Here is a 20,947-nt window from a genome sequence, read left to right on the forward strand (position 1 = left end):
ACTAGAAAGAACTGCAGTGAAGTCAGTGGGTAAATCCTATCAGCACAAAATAAAAATGGTATTGCAGCCTGAAACTAGAGATGAAAGCCCTGTTTAAGAAATGAGAGATACAAAGGGCAGAAGCTATGAAAAGACACAGTACGAACAACTGGAAAATACTTGGCCTACCCAATAATTCTTCCCAGCCTCATTCTAACAGTCTTTCCAGCAAGGCCCCCGGCTTTTGAAAGCAAGGCAGTGTGATCCTGGGGGGATGTGTACAGGGCACATTTCTGGTTTCCTGAAGCTTCCAGAGGACATACACTCCTTCCTCTTGGGTTCCCACTTAAATGGCAAACTCTAATTGTAAATGGTGAACAACATGCCTGACATGCTGGAACATTGCCTCTGTCTCTCTTTGCTCTTTTTGTGCTTATCTCAACTCATGCCATGCATGTGTACTGGTTCACCCAACACTGTGCTCCTTCCTGATCCATGTTTGAGCTCTGAGGACACCAGGGAAGTGATGCAGCTGCATCACACCTTACAATGTACAGCTTGCCCTGCGTTTCCTAGCTGACATCCATCCTCTCTGCTCTGTGTCCTTTCACAGACATCAAGAGCTCAACAAGGCATGCGACCCCTTGCCCCCAGCACAAAGAGAGATCACTGCTCTTGCACCCTCTTCCCCTGCTTTTTCTGCGGCTCTTTGTGCAGTTCTTTGCATGCCCTTTGTACGCTCACCTTGCTGCTTCTGCATGGTAGTGAAATCTTCAAAGGTGAGGGTGCGCACAGGGGGCCTCCAGAAGGCGTAGGTCTCCATGATGGCCTCCAGTCCCGTCCTGTGGAATGGAAATAAAGTAAGGAGAGAAGAACATCAATCAGCTGGCAAGGATATTGGCACCAGGGAAGGAGGGCTCTCATCTTGCTTGACAGGCTGCCAGTGGCCACTAAAAGGCCACCGTGGCATCTGTGAATTTCGCAAGCAAGCCTTCCCACACGGGTGCTGGCTGCTAGAGTAAAAAAACATTTCCCCAGTCTAAGATTTCAAAAGCTCCTAACAGTTTTTCAGTGGCTTTTTCTTTTTTAAAAGGATCCTAAATTTTCATTCTGCTTGGGAGGTGACAGCCAGCTCCTCAAGGCACACTTTTTCACAGAACTGGCTTCCACACTTTATGGACAGAAGCTGTCATACATGCAAATGTGGGAGACTGGGGATCCAGCCTACAGAACCCGAAAGTATTTTTGTGAATGGCCTTTCCCTGTCACTTCCCGCTTCTGGACACTGTTCTGAAGTGCTATTGGAAGTCGTCCAAAAGAGAGTCTTGTTGGTTTTGGATTTTGACTGGAAATAAGTAAGAGGCTTTTCATAAAAAGGTTGGTGGCATCTCTGCTTCGGGTCTCTAACTCACTGTAGATAAGGTACCAAAGAGAAAAAGCCAAAAATCAAGTGAGAACAAGTTTTCCTCTTAAAGGTCTGGAGTCTCAGGTTTGTTTTTTTGTTTTGTTTTGTTTTTGTTTGTTTGTTTCATTGCAGAACGTTAGCTCTGCTGAAGTGTCTAACTCCACAGGCTCACTGAAGACATAAGTGTATTACCAGAAGATCCCCATGTTCTTTATGAGACAACACACTGTCTCTTCTTCCCAGGAAAGATTCTTCTCTGCAGACACTGAATTTTGCTCTGTTTCCCATTCCTTGCCTTTCCCTGCATCTTTTCCTGTAGGAGGTTATAGCCCTTGCATGGGCTTAGCACAACTAGAGATGCTTTGTCAAATGCGAGAACATATCCTCTTTCAATGCAAAAGTCTCTAACATCCCCAGAGCCTCTCATCAGATGTTGAGCTGATACTGGAGCTGCCTTTTGCTTCTGAAAATGTCTTTCTGCACGTGCCTCTACTCACTCAGTTAACTTTCCAAAGTCTCCCCGGAAGCTCAGATGCTTTAAATACATTGGAGTTGGCAAACCAAACTCTGTATTTTAAGAGGAGGTTTAGAAGTGAGGTTGTTGCATGGTGTTTATTAGCTGCTAAGCTGTTAGAAGTAGAAACAGAAGACATCTCTGCATAGCAGTCTCACACTAGCACTGAACACATTACAACAAAACTATTTAGTTAATACAGTGGCCTCTGCCAGCTCATGGAGCTTGGAGACAAGGCAGTGCAGAGCGTGAGCCTGTCTGCTAAGCTGGGTTCTGTGTGCAGAAGCAGCTTCAGACTACCAGTACCACCCCCAGGATTTCCTGTGCTCCCCACATAAGGAAGCCGCACATGTGCAGGCTCCGGCTGCTTCTTGACATGCACAACCAGGAAGAGACGGGTACCAATCTGCATCCTTTTGAAACAAACCCCAGCCCAAATGCCGGGGGAGGATTTTCTGTTACCGTAAAAATCCGGAGAATAAAATGCCCTGAGCAAGTCAATGTAACAAGATCGACTGCTGAAAGAATCAGCCTTGATGGTTAAAAATGAGTAATCTGTCCTGAAATGCAAGCTGAAAGCTCCAGCCCTGCAAATCCAGCTGTTCTGCATCTGCCACAGGGGTGGTGCAGGGGAGCAGAGAGGCCAGCTCACTGAAGCCAGTGTTTGCACAGTCTGGTTCAACCATGAATCCTTGTGCACGTAGCCTAGCACTGCACCAGCAGCTGACTTGTAGCTCTGTTCTCATCTAGATGGAGATATAAATACACCTTTCTCTTTTGGGTATAGGTAAAAACAATAGATACAAACATCATTAAACTTCTTGGCCTGGTTAATGGTTGGACTTAATTATCTTGAAGGTCTTTTTCAGCCTAAATAATTCTAGTATATGATTTTGCTCCCTTCCCATAAAAACAACAACAACAACAAAACAAAACAAAACAACAACAACAAAAAAAGCTGTTTCCTTTTGACTTAGGGAAACAAAAAACAAAAAACAAACAAAAAAAAGCTGTTTCCCTGTGACTTAGGGAAACAATAAGCTATTGCCCCTGCCTCTTCTTCGAGCCTGCATCATTCACAGCTCAAACTTAAAATTTCTAACTCTCAGTCTACAGCTTTCCCTTGTATCAATACAGTTCTCAGAAGAGAACTGTATTTCTAAAAGAAAATGAAAAAAAAAAATAGGAGATAATAAAAGAAGAGAGAAAAGAATAAATGAGAAATAATATACTGCTTTCAGGGATCAGACTCCGCTCTTTCTATTCCTGCACAGGATGCCAGGGAAGAGAGGGATGCCACCTGGGACCCATCTCCTACTCCTGGACCTCCAGGGTAGCAGGTCTAAAACAGTCCCTGTGACACATACATGGCTCCTGGCCCCCCACATCCCCTCTGTAACTGCCAGCCTCACCAGATTCACAGCTTGCCCTGCAATGCTCTGGGCAGCTCTACAGCCACCACTACCTGAAGAATGGCCGCCAAACTCCACAGCAGGCTTAAAGACACCTCTTCACTCTTCCTTCCCCAAGTAAGAGCCCTTCGATCCCACAGAAGCGTGCACAGAATTGTACATCTTGAACGTACATGACAAAACACCCCAAGTGCATGGTTGACAGCTCAAAGTTATGTCCAATTCTCCTACACACAAATTTAAGCCCCTCTATAACTAGATTATCTTTTTTTTTTTTTTTTTCTCCTTTGTGCTGAAGTAGTGTTCTGGGTGTTTTTGAAATATTACCTGAGCAGAACACATATGTATTGAACTTTCAGATTATTCCATGGATCAGACAAGATCCAAGAGTCAGCAGCCTCATATATTGACCTGCTATGCACCTATCACCCCATTTAATGGAGTCTTGCAGCAAAGGAAAGCGCAGCTGTACAAAAACTTATTGGGTGAGAGTGCACACCACTTTAACATAACTATTTTTGCAACTCTTCAGCAGCAATCTTAACAGTTTCTTTTGGGCTTTGGTGAGAGCTGCTGGTACCAAGTGTGCTGAACATTATCCATGTGGCATCCACTTTCTCTTCCAAAGAACTGCACTGAAAAATTGACTTCAAACTGTCTATCAGGCCATAAAGCTTCCCCTCTCACACCATCTTTATGAAGGAAGTAAAACAGTATCAGAAGAGGACTCACTGCCAGCTTTATTTTAATAAGGTCAGTCCTTTAAAAGGTATCCAAAATTTGCTCTCCTTTTCATTCATTTTTTTTTAATTTATTTTTAGTGCTATAAAGTTCTAATAATAGGCAATAAATGAAACAGTTCCATTGTCTGAAAAATGAAAAAAGATGTACAAGCTATCTGTGCATGTCCATAATCCATCCCATATGGCCGACCTTGCCATTCCTGCTACATGCAGGATTCAGGTCATCATTTCATAGTTCAATGGGGAAGCCAAGCTATTGGCTCCAAGCATCCTCCTCACTCTCTTACCCTAGACAAAAGCTCTAAAAGCTCTTCCAACACAAACAACTTTTATTCACCTCAGCTGCCCACATCTGAAAGGAAAATGCTGTTGCTTGCCTTCAGCTTCCTTTTTTTTTTCTTCCATCACCCTGCTGGGTTTCCAGACTGTTGCCCCTTCTGGCTTCCTCCTGGATAAGGAGCTCCCCTAAGCATCCCACTGTCAAATGAACTTTACTCAGCCTCCAAAAATAGGATCTGGCATTAAACCTGCACCCCCACTACCCAAACATTTGGCTAGCTGATCCCCATATGTCAAAAACACTGCTTCTCAATCTCTTGAAGTTCATGAAAGCAAACAAGTAATACCGGGCTTGTAAGTACATTGCCCCCTTAAAGAAGTATCTCTTTTATCTAGGTATCCTTTCACCACCAAGATCAGGTCTCTTCCTTTACTTTTACAGATGCCTCATCTAATAAGAGGTAACAGACTAGGCTTTCTCACACAGCCTAGCTCCCTAACCCACCAAGCCTGACAGCTAAGTTGCTGAACAACATTTGTTAGTCTTAATTAGTTTTATAAACAGTACGACCCTATAATTTCTGCATCAGGCAACGAGAGTGAAACAATATCAGAATAAGAAATGAGTGAAGGAAAATCATCCTTCTCTGTTTCATGGAAAAGCCTCACCACGAAGAAGACAGGCAATGTCTTAGGGAAGAAATGGCCCAAGAGTTCCTCTTCTCCCATCATGCTTTGTTTTTCCCAGTTTTTGCATCTTCTTTTTAATTTGCTAGCAAACTCTAACCATGGCTCTGGTTCAGCAGACCAGTGTGGCTGGGATGGGATGCCCTGGAGCAGTCTCAGGTGTTCTGTGGCCCCTACTGCTGCCACACTGTTTTTTTAAGCTTATACAGAAAACCTGGGCATATATACCACTTCCCTTCTTCACAAACGGTCCCTTTCTCAAATTACCCTGTTTCTTTTTTTCAAAGGAGGCCTAAACTTTCAGTGGGATTTTCTCCAGCTACATTCTGATGCTCTGTAGCTGACCAAAGCTGTGAGGATGCAGGAAGTTGCAGAGCATCTTGATGATTACTGTAATTGACCAGCAATTCTGATGAGATTAAAAATTCATTAGGGGAAGAGGAACCATCCAGCACAGCTAAGAAAAATCACATTTAGTGAAGCCTTTCAACACACAGCTTGGATCTTAATGATTTTCTCCCTCCTATGTGTACACCTACATACATGTGTCCTCTTTAAAGGTAGCAGCTGAGTGTTACAGTGTCCTCTGCTAGCTGACAGCAGCAGTGCAACCTTAGCCAGACCACTGCTTGTGAGGCAGGCGTCTGACTGCTTATATATGCTTGCAAATACCTCTGCCTGTTTTTTCTTCCGAAAGCCTCAGGCTTCTCTCTTTGATGTGTAATACCTTAAAGATTTTAATTCCTCTTTACATCAGCAGAGAGCCTTACTGAGCCCTCCCCACAGCTGCAGCCGTGTAGCAATTTCCTGCCCTTTCTTAAATCAATGAGCTACAAAGATCAGTAATTCCCAACCTTTTCAGGAAACTGTCCAAATTCACTGGGCTAGGACCTTATTAATGCCTTCCATGTTCATCTAGCCCACCATGTACCTGGAACTGCATCAATCCCTCTTCTAAGCGCAGCTTCCAGGGCAGCTGCATCTGCACACAGGGAAGACCTTGTACAGGGGGCACATGCTATTTCCCCCACACAGGGAAGGAGAGAACAGGCACATGTGACCAATGTATCAGAACTAATACAGCAGGGATTAAATGAAGGTGGTAATGTCGTTTCACATAGCTGCTTTAAGATGAGAACAGAGGGCTGATCTAGGAAGTTGCCTAGGTCAGGACATTCTCTTTGTGAACATGGACAGCGTACTATTTAAATGTGTGACTGGGGGGAATTGCCCACTCACTGAAGGCTTCCTATAACAAACCATGAATGAGGTAGCAGTCCTGGTGAAAGCACTCAAGAGGACCATGCAAGTAAAGCTGAATTATAATGCCCATGGGGACAGCAAATGAAGGCTGCACACACAATTTGCACTCTGGTCTGCATGCTCAGAGCCTTGCTTTACAACCCTAGTGTTCTTGTAATGTAGTCATATATGCCTAATTTCATCATTAATTTAATGTTTAAAGGCTTCGTCATGCTGATTTAAAGGATGCCCACAACATTTGTAAAACTGAAATATTTAGATCTGTTGAACACTGTTGGAGTCATGAATGGCAGAGAAAGTTGAAACTTTTTGCTTGGGCTTTCTTATTCCTTTTTTTTTTTTTTTAATAACACCATAATGTCTTCTAATAATACAAAAGCTTTTTTAATTAAAGTTCCTGCTTTACTATTGTGTCATTAAAATACAAGTTATTCTAATAATATTTAAGGTATTCCACTTAATCTTTTCATAAAAATACTGACAAAATTAAGCAACACAAAGTGAAAAACTTTGACATCACAAGAGAAAAACTGAAATGGTTCAACACTAGAACATTGTTGCCCTTTTATTCCAGAAACCTATCAGAAAGTTATTTTCAGAAAGTTATTTTTTCTTCTAATATAAAGTAAGCATTTGTGGTCCAAGTTTGGGATTTTCCTGTGAAAATTAACAACTAAATCTGCCTTTTAGACAGCATTTTGCATAAAGGAAAAGAAAGAAAGAAAAAAAGTAGAACCCCTCTCCTAGGACTTTCCATATTTTGCAGAGTATTATCTTGAGACCTATTTGTTTTCCAGTCTATGGTCCCCCATTTTTCCACCTCTATTTTTCATTTTATTAACAACAACAACAACAAATCTGAGAAACACTTCAGTATCTTCACAAGTTCCTTCATTTTTCCTAATGCTATAATAATGTGTACTGTAGTGCCATACCAGTAATACATGTATTAATAGCTTATCAGAGAAGCTAAAGAACATTTTAATGATGTTCTAAACAACAAATGGAAAAGTTCAGAGGAATGTGGCAATAATAGAAATAAGCATATATAAATACATTATTAAGCTCAGAAAAAAAAAAAAAACTGCAAAACATATACAGAAGAAAATAACCTTAATAGTAGCAATTATTGAAAAGATATAGAGGTAAAAGCAAATATTTAATTAAATATCTGACAACAAAAATACATGGTCACATAAAAAAAACAACGTTGTAAAGCAGGAAAGCAATGCTATCTTGACAGGTATGTTGTTTAAGAGTATCTAAAATATTCTCTTGGGGTTTTAGGAATACAGCTACAAAGTTTCCCTCTGCTTCCAGGCAGAGAAAAGAGCAGCACTGGAGGAGACTTGTGAAGAGAAATAGATCAGTTCAGCTGGATAACCTGAAAAGTATTTTCTAAGGAAGCCATCGCTACATCCTGTATCTGTTTAGACAGTTAGACAAAGTGAAACAGCTCTTCTGGTTCTTCTAAGAACCAGTCTGTAGCAACCTGCTCCTGTAAAACTGACTTAGTACTGAAAAACACATTCCCTGGCCTTACGTACATTCCATGTGTGATAATCAGGGGAAAGAAAGAAGATTGTTAAGGACACACAAGTTCTCCTTACCTGTTTCTCCCAGAATCTCTGAAACCTTTAGCGAAAGGGTTTCTGTCAATTTTTAATCTGGTGATCTGTAAAGGAAGAAAAAGAAAATAAATTAATCTCTTTTTTTTTTTTTTCTTCAACAAATGACAATTATGGATGATGACAACTCTTTCTGAAGCCACCTGCACAACTATCTTCCACACTTTTTGCACCAGATTCATGTTGAAGTCACCCTTCCATTGTGCATGACCAGATTATCCATTTAGAAAATGAGTGGTGCCACATTAGAAAACATGTCTTTGCTCTGGGCTCTGAGAACCCACTGGGTGCTGGAACTGAAAAGCTGTTCCAGAGGGAGAAGCACAGGGGACCTAGGACAAAACCCTCAGAGCTACAACCCAACTGTCACAGATTTCAGGAAGCAGGCATACTATTCAGGTTTGCCTAGTATCTGCAATATCCCAGCACTCCCAACACTCCCAAATCCCAGCAGCTGGATGCACTCATGGAGCTTCAAACAATGCTGAGGAGAAAAGGCTGAGCAAAGCACAGGCTACAGCCTCCAAAAGACAGCAGCTGGCCACCTCGTCACGTGCACAGCTGTTGTTCTGCTCAGCATCTGGGTGGCCCTTCAAGAGTTTTCTGGTGTGGAAACCATTTTTTTCCCCTCCTCTAAACAAAGAAGAAGATGGCCAGACTTAGTGCTTTTTTGGGGGGCGGGGGGAATCTTCCTTCCTGCTTTAAAGTTTAGCATAAATTCCATGTTGGCAAGAATGGAAAATAGTATTGATATGTTGACTTTGCAGCCTGTGCTATCGTGCTCTTCCTTGGCCACTGCTTAACCTGCTACAGCATGACACCTTCCCTGTGTCAGCCTTGCCTCGTCCCAGATACTCTGCCTCTGGGGTGAAAAGGGACCAAGACGCCCCAGATCATGTTGCATTTAAGGTGATTTTGCTGAAACTGCTCAAAAGGGACGAGTCTGATACAGACTGATTTGAAGTAGACTTGCAGGTGGTTTGCTTCTGTCGGAATAAACCCTTACTCCTGGATATTAGCCTCAGATCTGGAATGCAGCTCCTATTTTTGCAGAAGCTTAATTTGTGAACTTAATTTCCGCTAGCCTGACTTTGCAGCTGTCCAGGGACTTGTGTGTACAGAGACAGATATGTTCTGTGGAGTATGGAGTTACAGCAGAGGGAATCCCTGTGGTGAATTTGCTAAAATTTTATGACTGTTTCCAGGGACACTTCTCCCAGTAAGGCAAAGTTTTACAACCACTGGAGGGCATGCATGTGGATTCAGGGGATTTAAATTTATTTTTAATAAAATAGTTTTTCCAACCTATCAGAATCTCCTTTACTGATGTTATAAAAATACCACCCCAAAATATTTTTTGGGAAAAATAAAAAAAAAATAAAAAAAAATAAAAAGAAATTCAGTGCTTTTTTTACAGTAAGGTGTCTTACAGAGATTTCTCCTTTAGCATCCTACTGTTTACCTGTGAATTTTCTCTTATAGATCTGGTTATTAGGCAAGAATTACAGACTTTAAAAGGCTGTCCTTTTTTATCCTTTCTCTATCCTCTTTCCATGTCTGGTCTACAATTAAAAGTTTCTTCAGTATTTGTATCAGAGAGGAGAGAGGAGGGGCAAAAAATTACAAAATGCTGCAATGACAGCAAACCTACCATTGTAGTAAAATATTTTTTAATTCTACTTGAATAATTTATTCCATTTTGGATCCTGACTAAAGACAGTTCAGGGGGACTCAGAAAAAATTAGGACTAGGTTGAAGCAGTCACAGAAGCACCATAAGCATGTGTGCTCTCTCTTATATGTAACAAAATACAAACTCTATAACCACTCACTGACTAAACATGACAATCTGCCCTGAGCTCACTTGATGTGGCTTGGTCCAAGAATACCAAGTACAATGATGTCCACCAAACTCATGAGGGCATTCTCCAGAAGCTCAGATGCTGTCATGGAGAAATGTTTACCTCCCTATTTTTGATTCAAGACTCCTGTGGAGTTTGTGGCAGAAAACTGCATAATGTATTTTCCTAGCAGACTTGTTAAGTTATTCTTCTTCCAAGCTGGTTTCTGCCATCATTCCACCTCATGACAATACCTTGCGCTCTCAAACTGGACACTACATTATTAACACAGCAAAAAGCTTCATCAACTGAGATTTTATTTGAAATGGCTGGGAAAAAAATCCTTTACACAAAACTTATAATGCTGTCACAACCCCCCATATGGAGGAGGATGGCAAGAAAGAGAAATGGGATGTGTGAAATGGCACTTCTCACCTGAGGATAAGATAGAGAGTATGCTGCACAAACAAGATAAGAGGAGCGTGCTGAGCCCAAAGCATGGCAGAGGTGATGTGAAGACTAGGGGAAATGTACAGAGGTAATGTGTGATTATGTGGGTATCTCAACATGTACAATTCCTATAGAAACAATGAAGCAGGCCATGTCCTTCAAAGACCAGGACATCTTTCAAGAGGCCACTGAAGGAAAAGAGGGAGTAAACTTGTGTAATCCACACAAACCATTTCCCAAACTTCTTTCTTTGCTAGTGTCTCAAATGCTTACATTTTCAAATGCTCACATTTTCCTGACAACTGTTTTCCTCTTAAGGATATATTTTCTTTTGAGAAGATAGGGATAGACAGGGAATTCTGTAAACTAATGCTAGTGTGGACTAAATTTACATTTCGGTTGCAAAGAAGTCTAGTTCAAGAAAAGGGGCAGATCAGTCACAAAGATCAGTAGCCAGTGCCTCTGCAGATAGGATCCCACTGCGGCAATAACTTTTCCTTATATCTATAGTCAACAGTAACACTCTCCACTGGAAACTGTGCAGGATCTGAATCAAATCTGAATTATGCATGAGAACTTCATTTAATGTGCAATAGATAGACTGCTGTTGCTTATATTCAAAGGCTTTTTTTTTTTTTTTGTCAGCAAACTGATGACACTCTTCTTCTTTAAGATTTCTACCTTCATTTAATTAAAAAAAAAAAATATATATATATATTTATTTTTTTTTTCCTCTGTGAGATAATGGATCTGGACTGGTGGTACTGCCATAAAATCACAGTGCAGTCAGGACACCGGGGTTTGTACCACAAGGAAAATTAGCAGCAAGGAAAAATGAACACAATGCACCTCTTTGTGGATGTTCTCACCTAGTTATTTTGGGGAAGAAACATCAGTCACCTTACCTCCAGGATGGTTTTCTGGCTAGATACTTCATGTCTATTGACTACTCCATAGAAAACATTTTCTCTTTGTAAAGAAAACCACAGTGGGCTTGTGGACAATGTAGCTCATGTCTTGAGCTACATTTCTTAGAAAAAGTTAATGTCTCACAAACACAAAGAACACACTGATATCTTTATGAACACCCAACACAAAAGGAGCTTGAAGGCACACAACTTTACCTGTTGATTTTGGTAGGCTGTCACAGTGGTGAAGACAGTCTCTGGGAAGTTGAAGGTTTTCACCCCATCTCCTGAAGGAACTGGCTTTGTAGGAGAAAGGTCACTGCTGAAGTCCTTTCGGATGACATGAACACGGGGCTGGTACTTATGCATTGAATGTAAGATTATCTAAAGGAAAAAAAAAAAAAATAGAGGAGGAAGAAGAGGTAGTGGGATTTTTGTTTGTTTGCTTGTTTGTTTGTTTTTCTAAAATTTCTGCACTACATCCAGAAGTATGAGGAAGCAGGGGAGGATTAAGGGCTAATGCAAAAGAAGTTACTCTTGTCTTACAAGTACATACGAGACAAAGTTCATGCCACATGCAGATGCTGCGTCAAAGTGGACTTTTCGGGAGAGAACGGGGATTTACTGCTTTAGAGGGCCAAGCAACATTTTAAAGAAAAGCACTGAAATAGGGAAAAAAGCTCAGCCATGGAGAGTATCTACAGATATGCGTGGCAATCAGGTCAGAGGAGCATTAGAGCAAGAGCAGCATCCTTCTCAGTCCGGGATGAGGGAAGCTGGGGCAGGAGGTGCTAAAATTAGCTTCTAACTTACATGGCCTTGATCATCAAGTTCATTGTTGGTCAGCTTGAGCTTGTCAAAACTGACCACCTGCCTCATCCAAGTGTCTCCAGAAGCCAGTGAGTCAGGGTGGATGTAAACCCTTGGGGGCACTGGGGAGTCAGCATTGCCAGCCACCATCCACTTGGAGCTGTGGTACACATACCTGAAAGGAAAAGGGGTGATGGCTAAGGAAAGTTGTCACTCACTCACTAGAGGAACAATTTTAGGGCTTCTCCTCCCCTGCCACCCTACCGCACACACCTCAAGCTCTCATTTGCAGTCAGGGGGGAATGTGCTTTATTGCAACCTCCTACCTTCTAAATGAAAGCCAGATTACCCCTGAGCCACTTGTTCAGACCTGATTCATTATTAAAACCACCTTTGCAGTTATTTTCTCTGTAAAACTCTGCCACATGTGCCTTCTCAACTCCTTAACCCTCTCTGAGCCAGAGGCTAGAGAATACTAGTAAACAAAGTCCTCTCTGAAAATATTAATAAACGCCCCATAATTTCTGGAAATCTGCACTGGATGCCATACCAGAGTGTATAAAACACATGTGTTCATCCAGACAGGACAAAATCCTATGGATACCACAACAACTGATAAAACAGAATTTCTCATTTAAAATGTCACAAAATAGGAAATTCCATTTAGTGTTGCAAAAGTAAGGATTAGAGGAAAAAAAAAAAAAAGATCTTTTGTGTTCCTGACCTAACCATCCAATATGTGCCACAAATTACTTTCCTACAGCTTTCTCTGGAGATTTTGTTTTTCTTTCTGTCCTGTGGCTCCTTCAGCTTAAGGTATTTCACAAACAGTCCTGTTAACACTTCTAGGTCGTGCCCTACGCTGCCCTTCCTTGGGTCTCTACTCAGCTCTGTGAAGCTATTTCAGTCCTTACCTACAAACAGTGACTCATTTCCTGTATTTTCAAAAGAAATGCAAAGAAATAAATCCATTCCTTTCAGTGCTAGCTTGTTCGATGTGGCTGAATAAGCTAACAAGGACAGAAACAAAGTATAAGGCAATATACACATTTTCAATTTTAGCACTGAACCATACTGAAAGGGAGACAAAAAAAAAATGTCTGAGTATCAGGTACCACCCTGATACCTCCCAGGAAAGTCACTTTCCTGAGAAACCTCCTGGATGATCTGAGAGCAAAATTAATAATATATAAATAAGTAATATTTAGCATTTGAGGCATAGTTCTTGAATCTCTGAAGTTTGGTACAGTAAAGACTATTTCGGGAAAAGACTTGCTCTCAAGAGTCTTTTAATGAGTCTAGATAAAACACCTCTGTCTGGATAGTATTCTGGGGTGCAGACCACCATGAGTTTTCCAGCATATTTTTCTATGGTGCAGATCCCATTAATACCAGAGAAATCTCCTCATCCCATCTTTCAGTTCAGTGGTGGCAATTCACCAGAGGTTTTCCCAACAGCTCCATGCTGTAGATCAGGATCTTCAATCCCAGTTGCTGCTGTGCTGGACAGTAAATGCTTTTAAAACAAAAATTACCCAATTTTGTTCAGGCTAGACCTGAGGTACCCCCCATTTGTTCATTGTCCACTTGCCCATTCTTTCTTGCTGAGGTAGGTGGTTTTAGAGGATCTGGACTCCAGTGCCTCCCCACACTCTTTCTTCCTAATATCTAATCTAAATCACATTGCCTGTATTTGTGCTTGGGATTACCCCAGCCTAGATGCAGGACCTCACACTTGGCCTTGTTGAACTTCAAGAGCTTTGCATGAGCCTGCCTCAAGCCTGTCAAGGTGCTTCTGGGTGGCATCCCCTCCCTTCAGTGTGCCAACTACACAACTCAGCATGGTGTTAGCAGACTTGATGAAGGTGCACTCAGTCCCACTGTGCTTGTCACTGACAAAGATGTTAAATAGCACTGGTCCAGTACAGAACCCTGAAGATCACTGGATCACCACTCTTCACAGGTCATCAAGACCTAGACATCAAGCTGTTGACTGCAACTCTTTGAGTGTGACCAACCAGCCAATTCCTTGTCTACCTAGAGGTGTATCAGTCTCAGATAACAGTCCAAATGTGCAAGACAGTATATTAAACCTCTGTATTTTTTTTTTGTATTACAATTCTGGTCAAATCAATTAATGGTGTAAACAGAGTGTACTCCAGCATACCTTTGCAATAGTGTGTAATGGCATATATCTTTCATATGCTTTCATTGACACTGATCCATCACAATGTTTCTATCTTTACACCTAAAAAGCTTACCTGTATCTCTTGTTATCCACAGGCACAATATCCATGGCAATATAATACTGCTGATGGGGATCCAAACCTGTAATTTTCACTCTCATGGCTGGAAACATTCTCCTAGAAAAAAAAGAAGAGTAGAAATAAGGAAGAAAATAGTGAATAAAGAAGCTGAAGGGGCTCTTACCCCTCTCTGACACCAGGAGCATGCTACTTTACAAAACCCACTTCTTGGCATAACTCCTCTGGGCCTCTGGGTTCGGTGTAGTTAGCAAAGATTGTGCTGGTGGTGCTACGTATCTTTTTTTTTTTTTTTTTTTTTTTCCATTAAGAAAAGGAATAGCAGGATAACAACCTGTGGGTTACAATAATCACTCCCAGTCAAGCAGTCTCTGCTCCTGACTTGTAGCAGACAGTTCTGTTACACTCCGCACAAATTGTCCCTCAGGTCAGGCCTCCTCTCTAGGTATTTCAGTACACAGATGGGCAGTATACATTCTTGGTTCTGCTTTTCCATCTAGAATTATGCTTTCATGTCATACTAAATGCAGAATCATTTTTGTTCTGTGTTTTTGAGAAATTCACATTTCAGTATGGACTTTGGTAGTGCTAGAAAGCAAAACCATCATCCTGAAAGATCCTCTTGCTTTTATGCTTACAGATACTTAAAAAAAAAAAAAGTCCCTTAAATGAATCTGCTTATTAGGCGTACATTTCACACTTAACAAAAACAATGGCATTATCACCATGGTTTCCTTGAAGTCTAGTCAATATTTTGTGAAAAACCTTTTTTAAGTGCTGTGTTTTCTGTGACATATGATCCAGTTCTGTCTTAAGATTTTTCACCTGATAGGTAAGTTATGAAACTTTTCACCAGCAAAAATTAGTTTCCAGCCTTTCTTTTCTTGTCTGAGCACAAGTTTAGCTGTGCTGTGTATTGGTCACTGTTCCAGAGATGTGTGTTGCTAGACAATTATTTCAGAATACAATAGACCAGAACAATGTTAATATCAAAATATATCAGTATTGATGTAGCTATGTCATAATTTCTTCTTCTTCAAAATCCTCTGGTTGCCAATAATATAAATGCCATTCTATACTCCTCAACCAGCATGGTGAGTAAATCATTTATGTCATGTGTTAGGAGTCAGAGATGTACACATGCCTGCAGGGCTATGACCCCATTGACATTATGGAGACGTGGTGGAAGCATGATTGATGTGAGGTTCCTATGACTGAATCCCCATTTTTAAAAAGGAAAAAAAAATAAATAAATGAAAGACCTAGGGAACTACAGGCCAGTCAGTCTCACTTCTGTGCCTGGCAAGATCATGGAATAGATCTTCCTGGAAACTAAGCTAAGGCACATGGAAAATAAGGAGATGATTGGTGACAGCCAACATGGCTTCACTAAGGGAAGATCATATCTGAAAAAATCTAGTGGCCTTCTTATGATGGAGGTACAGCGTTGGTGGATAGGGGAAGTGCAGCCAACGTTATCTACCTGGATTTGTGCAAAACATTTGACACGTACCCCATGTCTCCACTGTCTCTAAATTGGAGAGACATGGATTTAATGGATGGACCATTCAGTGGGTAAGGAATTGGCTGGTTGGTTACAGTCAAAGAGCTGTGGCCAACAGCTTGATGTCCAAGTGGAGATCAGTAATGAGTGGTGTTCCTCAGGGATAAGTATTGGGACCAGCGCTGTTTAACAAATTAGCTGGTGCAATGGACAGTGGAATTAATTGCACCCTCAGCAAGTTTGCCAATGACACCAAGCTGTGTGGTGCAGTTGACATACTGGAGGGAAGAGATGTCATCCAGAAGGATCTTGACAGGCTTGAGAGCAAAGCTCTTGAATTTCAAGAAGGCCAAGTGTGAGGTCCTGCATCTAGGCTGGGGTAATCTCAAGCACAAATACAGGCTGGGAGATGGGTATATTGAAGACAACCCTACTGATAAGGACTTGGGGGTATTGGTGGATGAAAAACAATACAAACTGTCAATGTGCATTTGCAGCCCAGAAAGCCAACCCATATCCTGGGCTGCATCAAAAGAAGTGTAGCCAGCAGATCGAAGGAGGTGATTCTCCCCCTCTATTCTGCTCTTGTGAGACCCCACCTGGAGTACTGCATTCAGGTCTGGGGCCCCCAACACAAGAAGGACATGGATCTATTAGAAAGAGTCTAGAGGAGGACCACAAAGATGATCAAAGTGCTGGAGTACCTCCCCTATGAAGGGAGGTTAAGAGAGCTGGGGACATTCAGTTTAGAGAAGACTTCAGGGAGACTTTATAGCAGCCTACCAGTACCTAAAGGTGGCCTACAGAAAAGATGGGGAGGGGCTCTTACTCAGGGAGTTTAGTGGTAGGACAAGGGATAATGTGTTTAAACTAAAAGAGGGTAGAGTTAGATTGGATATTAGGAAGAAATTCTTTACTATTAAATATCATTAAATTCATGATGAAAAAAATCCAGAAAAGTGTACAATAAATCTTTGTCTCTTGTTTCTAGGGGGCCTCCCTAGGAACAGTCACGACATTTTTCCTTCTATTTAGCAAAGAGTAGTGAAATGTATGAGAAGATTTACATCTCCTCCCAACATTTTAGTTTCTCAAAGTATGGACACAGCCTGGAGGAAGGAAATGGGAAAGTTTGTGAACATCTCCAAACTTGTCTTTCAAAAATGTACTCAAAGGATGCAACCATGAGAAGTTATATTATTCTTTCCCATCTGGACCACATACAACCACTTGGAGAACAGGGTGGGAAGGAGGAGGTCAACACTCAGCATTCACCCTGCCCATAGCTCTTCCTTTTCAGGCCATGGAGAAGCAAAGTTCTGATCTATTAGTAACTGAATCTGCCTTGGAAAAGGGCATTCATCGAGGGGGCAGTAAGAACATCACCCCACAGCTGCCAGCACATCACTAGCCAGAGTTATGAGAGACATAAAACTGTCAGAAAAATTGTCTGCAGAAACCTTTCAAAGACAGACATTTGTATAGCTGATGGTGTGAGTTTGCTAGAGGAACAATTTAGAGGGGAAGAAAGGAATAATGGATTAGTCTTCAGTGGCTTGAGGACATTACCTTGTTTCTACCACAATGGCTCATTAAATCTACCAAGCCAAATGGGTACAGGATGTGGCATTTTACAATCCAGCTCTCATTAATTGGATGGAGGTGGCTTGGGAGAAGCTTAAGAGGTAGGTCGTGTTTCAGAGGGTTGATGAGAAATCCAGGATTAATTCTGAGTCTCTTTGGGTCTAAGTCTGTGTACTATTTTTGGAAAACTGAACACTGTGTGTTCCCAGCAGCTCTCTCCAAAACTGCAACCCTGTGTAATGTTTCAGTATAGCTTATGGGGTTGTTTGCTTATGAAATAGCTTGTAAAAGATTACCACAGACCATTCAACAGGCTTAGGGGCTAATCTCTAAAATGATCAGAGAGTGCTCAGCTAATCCCACTGCTTTCTCTAATGTTTAAGTGTATTTTAAAGTTTTCTAAAAAATTAAGGTTTTGTTTTTCTGTGGGTGTAAACGTAACTCAGGTTTCTTTGACATAAGGATGTGACCTGAACCTATCACAGCTGGTTTCCAGCAGCACTTCTGTGTGGAAAGGGGAAAATGGAAAACGTAGAGATAAACAGTAGTGACTGAGTGACATAGGTGGAATCTGGGATAAGTCCCGGTGCTCTGTTTTCTGTTGGCTGACTCTTTGTCTCCCTAGGCACCAACCCTATAGAAAATAGAGGGTTCAAAGGTCTGGAAGGAATTCAGGTCATTTGAATATGGCTGTATTCATAAACAGTCAAGAACCTTTCATCCAGAAAAATATCAGTTGTCTTTATAGTCAACAGCTCAGACACGAAGGCTGTTAGTTTTCACAGGGAACACATGATGACATTTGATACAGTTCAGGAGGAGGTTTTATATCAACAGCAGTTTGGGATGGTCAAGTTATTTATATATCAGCTTTACCACTCAGCAGGAAAGCAATCTTCCTAAACTTAGGCTGGAAATCTGTACACATATATACAGTACCCATTTAGGGGAAATGTGACATGATATGAAATAAGTTATTTCAATTGATTTAGAAACACTTAGAAGAGTTTTAAAAAGCATTCTTGTAAGAAACATGTGCCTCAGCCTACTCAATCCCTTATTTCTTCCATAATGAGAAAGAGGTTTATTAAACTCTGAAAGCAAAGAAAATTAATGATACATATAGATCTTTTCATTAAAATAGTAATTGCTAGCATGGTAGTGCAATGATTTTAAAAACCATGTTTGTGAATTTGCAGAGATAGAAAGAAATTAAATTGCAGCAATCAGCTTTTTTTTTGTTCTTGTTGAAACTATTCATTTAACATGAAATCATAGTTTTCATTTAAGGAAACTGTTCAGAGAAAGTTTATGTGTATATCCCCAAACTGTATTCTTTTTCCCAGTAAAATAATCTTCAGTTTCTCACACTTAGGAGTCTCAAAAGAGACAGCCCCTAACCCTGCCCCTGGAACTAGCATATGTAAAGCCTTTGTCAAGTTGGATCTGTCTACAAAGTTGGCATGCTCTGAGTGGGCTCATGGGCAAGATTACCTCCAAGTATCCTTTCCAACATAAATTCATTCTCTGTTTCACAGTTAAGTTTTTGAGACGGCACCACTCATTAGGTGATAAGACATTAATGGATACCTGGCTGGTTGTCTCAAAATGCAACTGCAGTTCCTTAAAGCTGCTTAGACACTGGAAATACACCTGTACAGACAGTTTAGTGAGCTAAAGTCAGAAGACAATTTAAAAGGATCAACACAATTTACTTTATAGCTTTCATGACTGTTCAACTTAATGATTTACATACCATGTAAACAAAAACTTAACTTAAATGGGATTAAATTTGCCTAAGGGTGACATATGCTAAATGTAAACCATAAAATGAAGATATGTGTTCTTCAATTGTGCTACAAGACTGTTTATCTTTTGGTACAGACTTATTGACACGAACAGAGGGATTAGTCACTTCCCAGTCATAAGAAAATGGGATTAAGAAACTCTGAAAAATATTCAGGCTGATTTAGGCTTGCAGATTAAGTGTGCATAGTGTTTACAACATACCTGAATTTACAGTGTTACCTGAAGTTATAGCTATTTTTATAACTCATATTTCCTTGTCTTTATGTCTGGTGCCAAATGTATATTTATTTATAAAAACAAACCCGTGGAAGTGAAAGTGAGGGACAGGAATGGAAGGGAAGACAAGAATGCTTCCTTGTTTCCCTCTGCAGTGTGAGAATATGTAGAGAAGTGTTGAGAGGAAAAGTTGATGCAAGGCTGGGAGAAAAAGGATTATTATAAGGCAGAAGCAGTCCAGCAGATCTTCCCAGCAGCTCCCCAAAGGGACATTTTCTAGAAACTGGAGAAAGATTATCTGATCCACTGGGCCAAGACCTCTGGGCAACAGTCTGGTAGCTGCATCCTGCCAGCCCTTGCTCTGAGAAGTCCTCTCCACAAGTCCCTTTAGTATCAACAAAGCTTTGAAACAAAATCCCTGGTTTTTACTCAACTGAAGAGGACCATGGGGCCCTTCCCTTCTTCCTTCCATTGGAAATAAAACAGCCATTCAGTAGTGTAAACAGCCCTAAGTACATGTTTCAAACAACTCTGGCTCATAGTTTCTGGGAGGGAAAGAAACTCCAGTCAAAATACCATTTAACCTATCAGGAGGCACTGAAGAGTCAGGAGATAGCAAGGCCACCTCTTCCATTCACTCTGTTGTGTTTTTTTTTATCCCCACTGTTTTTGCTGAGCCTGGCCTCAGCACCCAGGTTTGAGCAATCCCTCAGCACAGATATGGTAACTTTGATAAGACTCATGCATTCATTTCCCTCATTGCTGAGAAGAAATCCTGAATTTGCTACAAGCAGAACCTATGTCCCAGAGGAATACCTCCTGTCTGTGTTTCTGTGCTCAGTCACAATCATCTCCATAAGAGGTGGCATTTCCCTTCCAGAGCAGTACTCCAAACATTCACTGTAGTGGAAGTGCATCCCTCCCTCAGTAATAATTGCACATTTCTTTCTCATTTGGGCAGCACTTCTGTCAGCAGTTAACTATTGGAGCTGCAGCTCAGATGATCATGGTCTTTAGCTAGATAATGTGGGGAGGGATTCAGATTCCTGTGCTAATGTTGCCAGCAAGCATGAATGCATGGTGGAGGAGAGTAGAGAAAAATAGTTAAATATGTTTTTAGGAATAGTTGCTTTAAATCAGTATGACCTGGGGCTTAAGGTGAGTTCATTTTATTTTGTACAGTCTAAGGCTGCATTTCAAACAAAAAATAGATAAAAGAGATTGCAGTTTTGAATGCACTGCAGCTGACAAAAAGCCATTTGCATGTTTTGCACAAAGAACAAAGGACTCTTGTTAGAAGAATCTTATTAAATTCTGAATAACAGAGTTCTGATAGAAAGGAAGAAGGAAAAAGTTCTAAGAGAACTTTATGAAAACAGAAAAAAAATACAGGTTTATAGAAACAGACCAAAAAAAAAAAAAAAAAAAAAAAGACATCTATAAATACAGTATCAAGAAAGAAAAAAATGAAGCAGTATTAAATGTGAATGGGAGTGGGAGTTTGAAAGCTAAGAAGTGTAGTATGCTGAACATAAGCAGGATATAGCTCCAGAAATATGTTTGAAATGAGAACGTAGGTTAGAAACTAGATTTAAACAGTAAGAGTAAAAAGACAATGTGAGGTCAGGCAGGAGCCAAACAATGCCTTACCA

At 40.9% G+C, this 20,947-nt stretch overlaps 1 protein-coding gene across 1 annotated transcript in view; it reads right to left on the minus strand.

Annotated features, from left to right (window-relative positions):
- Positions 1 to 20,947, minus strand: part of TBX15 (T-box transcription factor 15) — a 97,733-nt gene that overhangs the window by 14,079 nt on the left and 62,707 nt on the right. Inside the window, exons 3-7 of the mRNA XM_082784526.1 lie at positions 14,180 to 14,281; positions 11,922 to 12,093; positions 11,325 to 11,492; positions 7,893 to 7,957; positions 724 to 821 (exon numbers count right to left, since the gene is read on the minus strand). Coding sequence (XP_082640652.1) covers positions 724 to 821; positions 7,893 to 7,957; positions 11,325 to 11,492; positions 11,922 to 12,093; positions 14,180 to 14,281 — 605 coding nt within the window. The remainder of the gene's footprint in view (positions 1 to 723; positions 822 to 7,892; positions 7,958 to 11,324; positions 11,493 to 11,921; positions 12,094 to 14,179; positions 14,282 to 20,947) is intronic.

Source organism: Aythya marila (assembly GCF_965140915.1).
Source record: "Aythya marila genome assembly, chromosome: 1".
NCBI classification, from domain to species: domain Eukaryota; kingdom Metazoa; phylum Chordata; class Aves; order Anseriformes; family Anatidae; genus Aythya; species Aythya marila.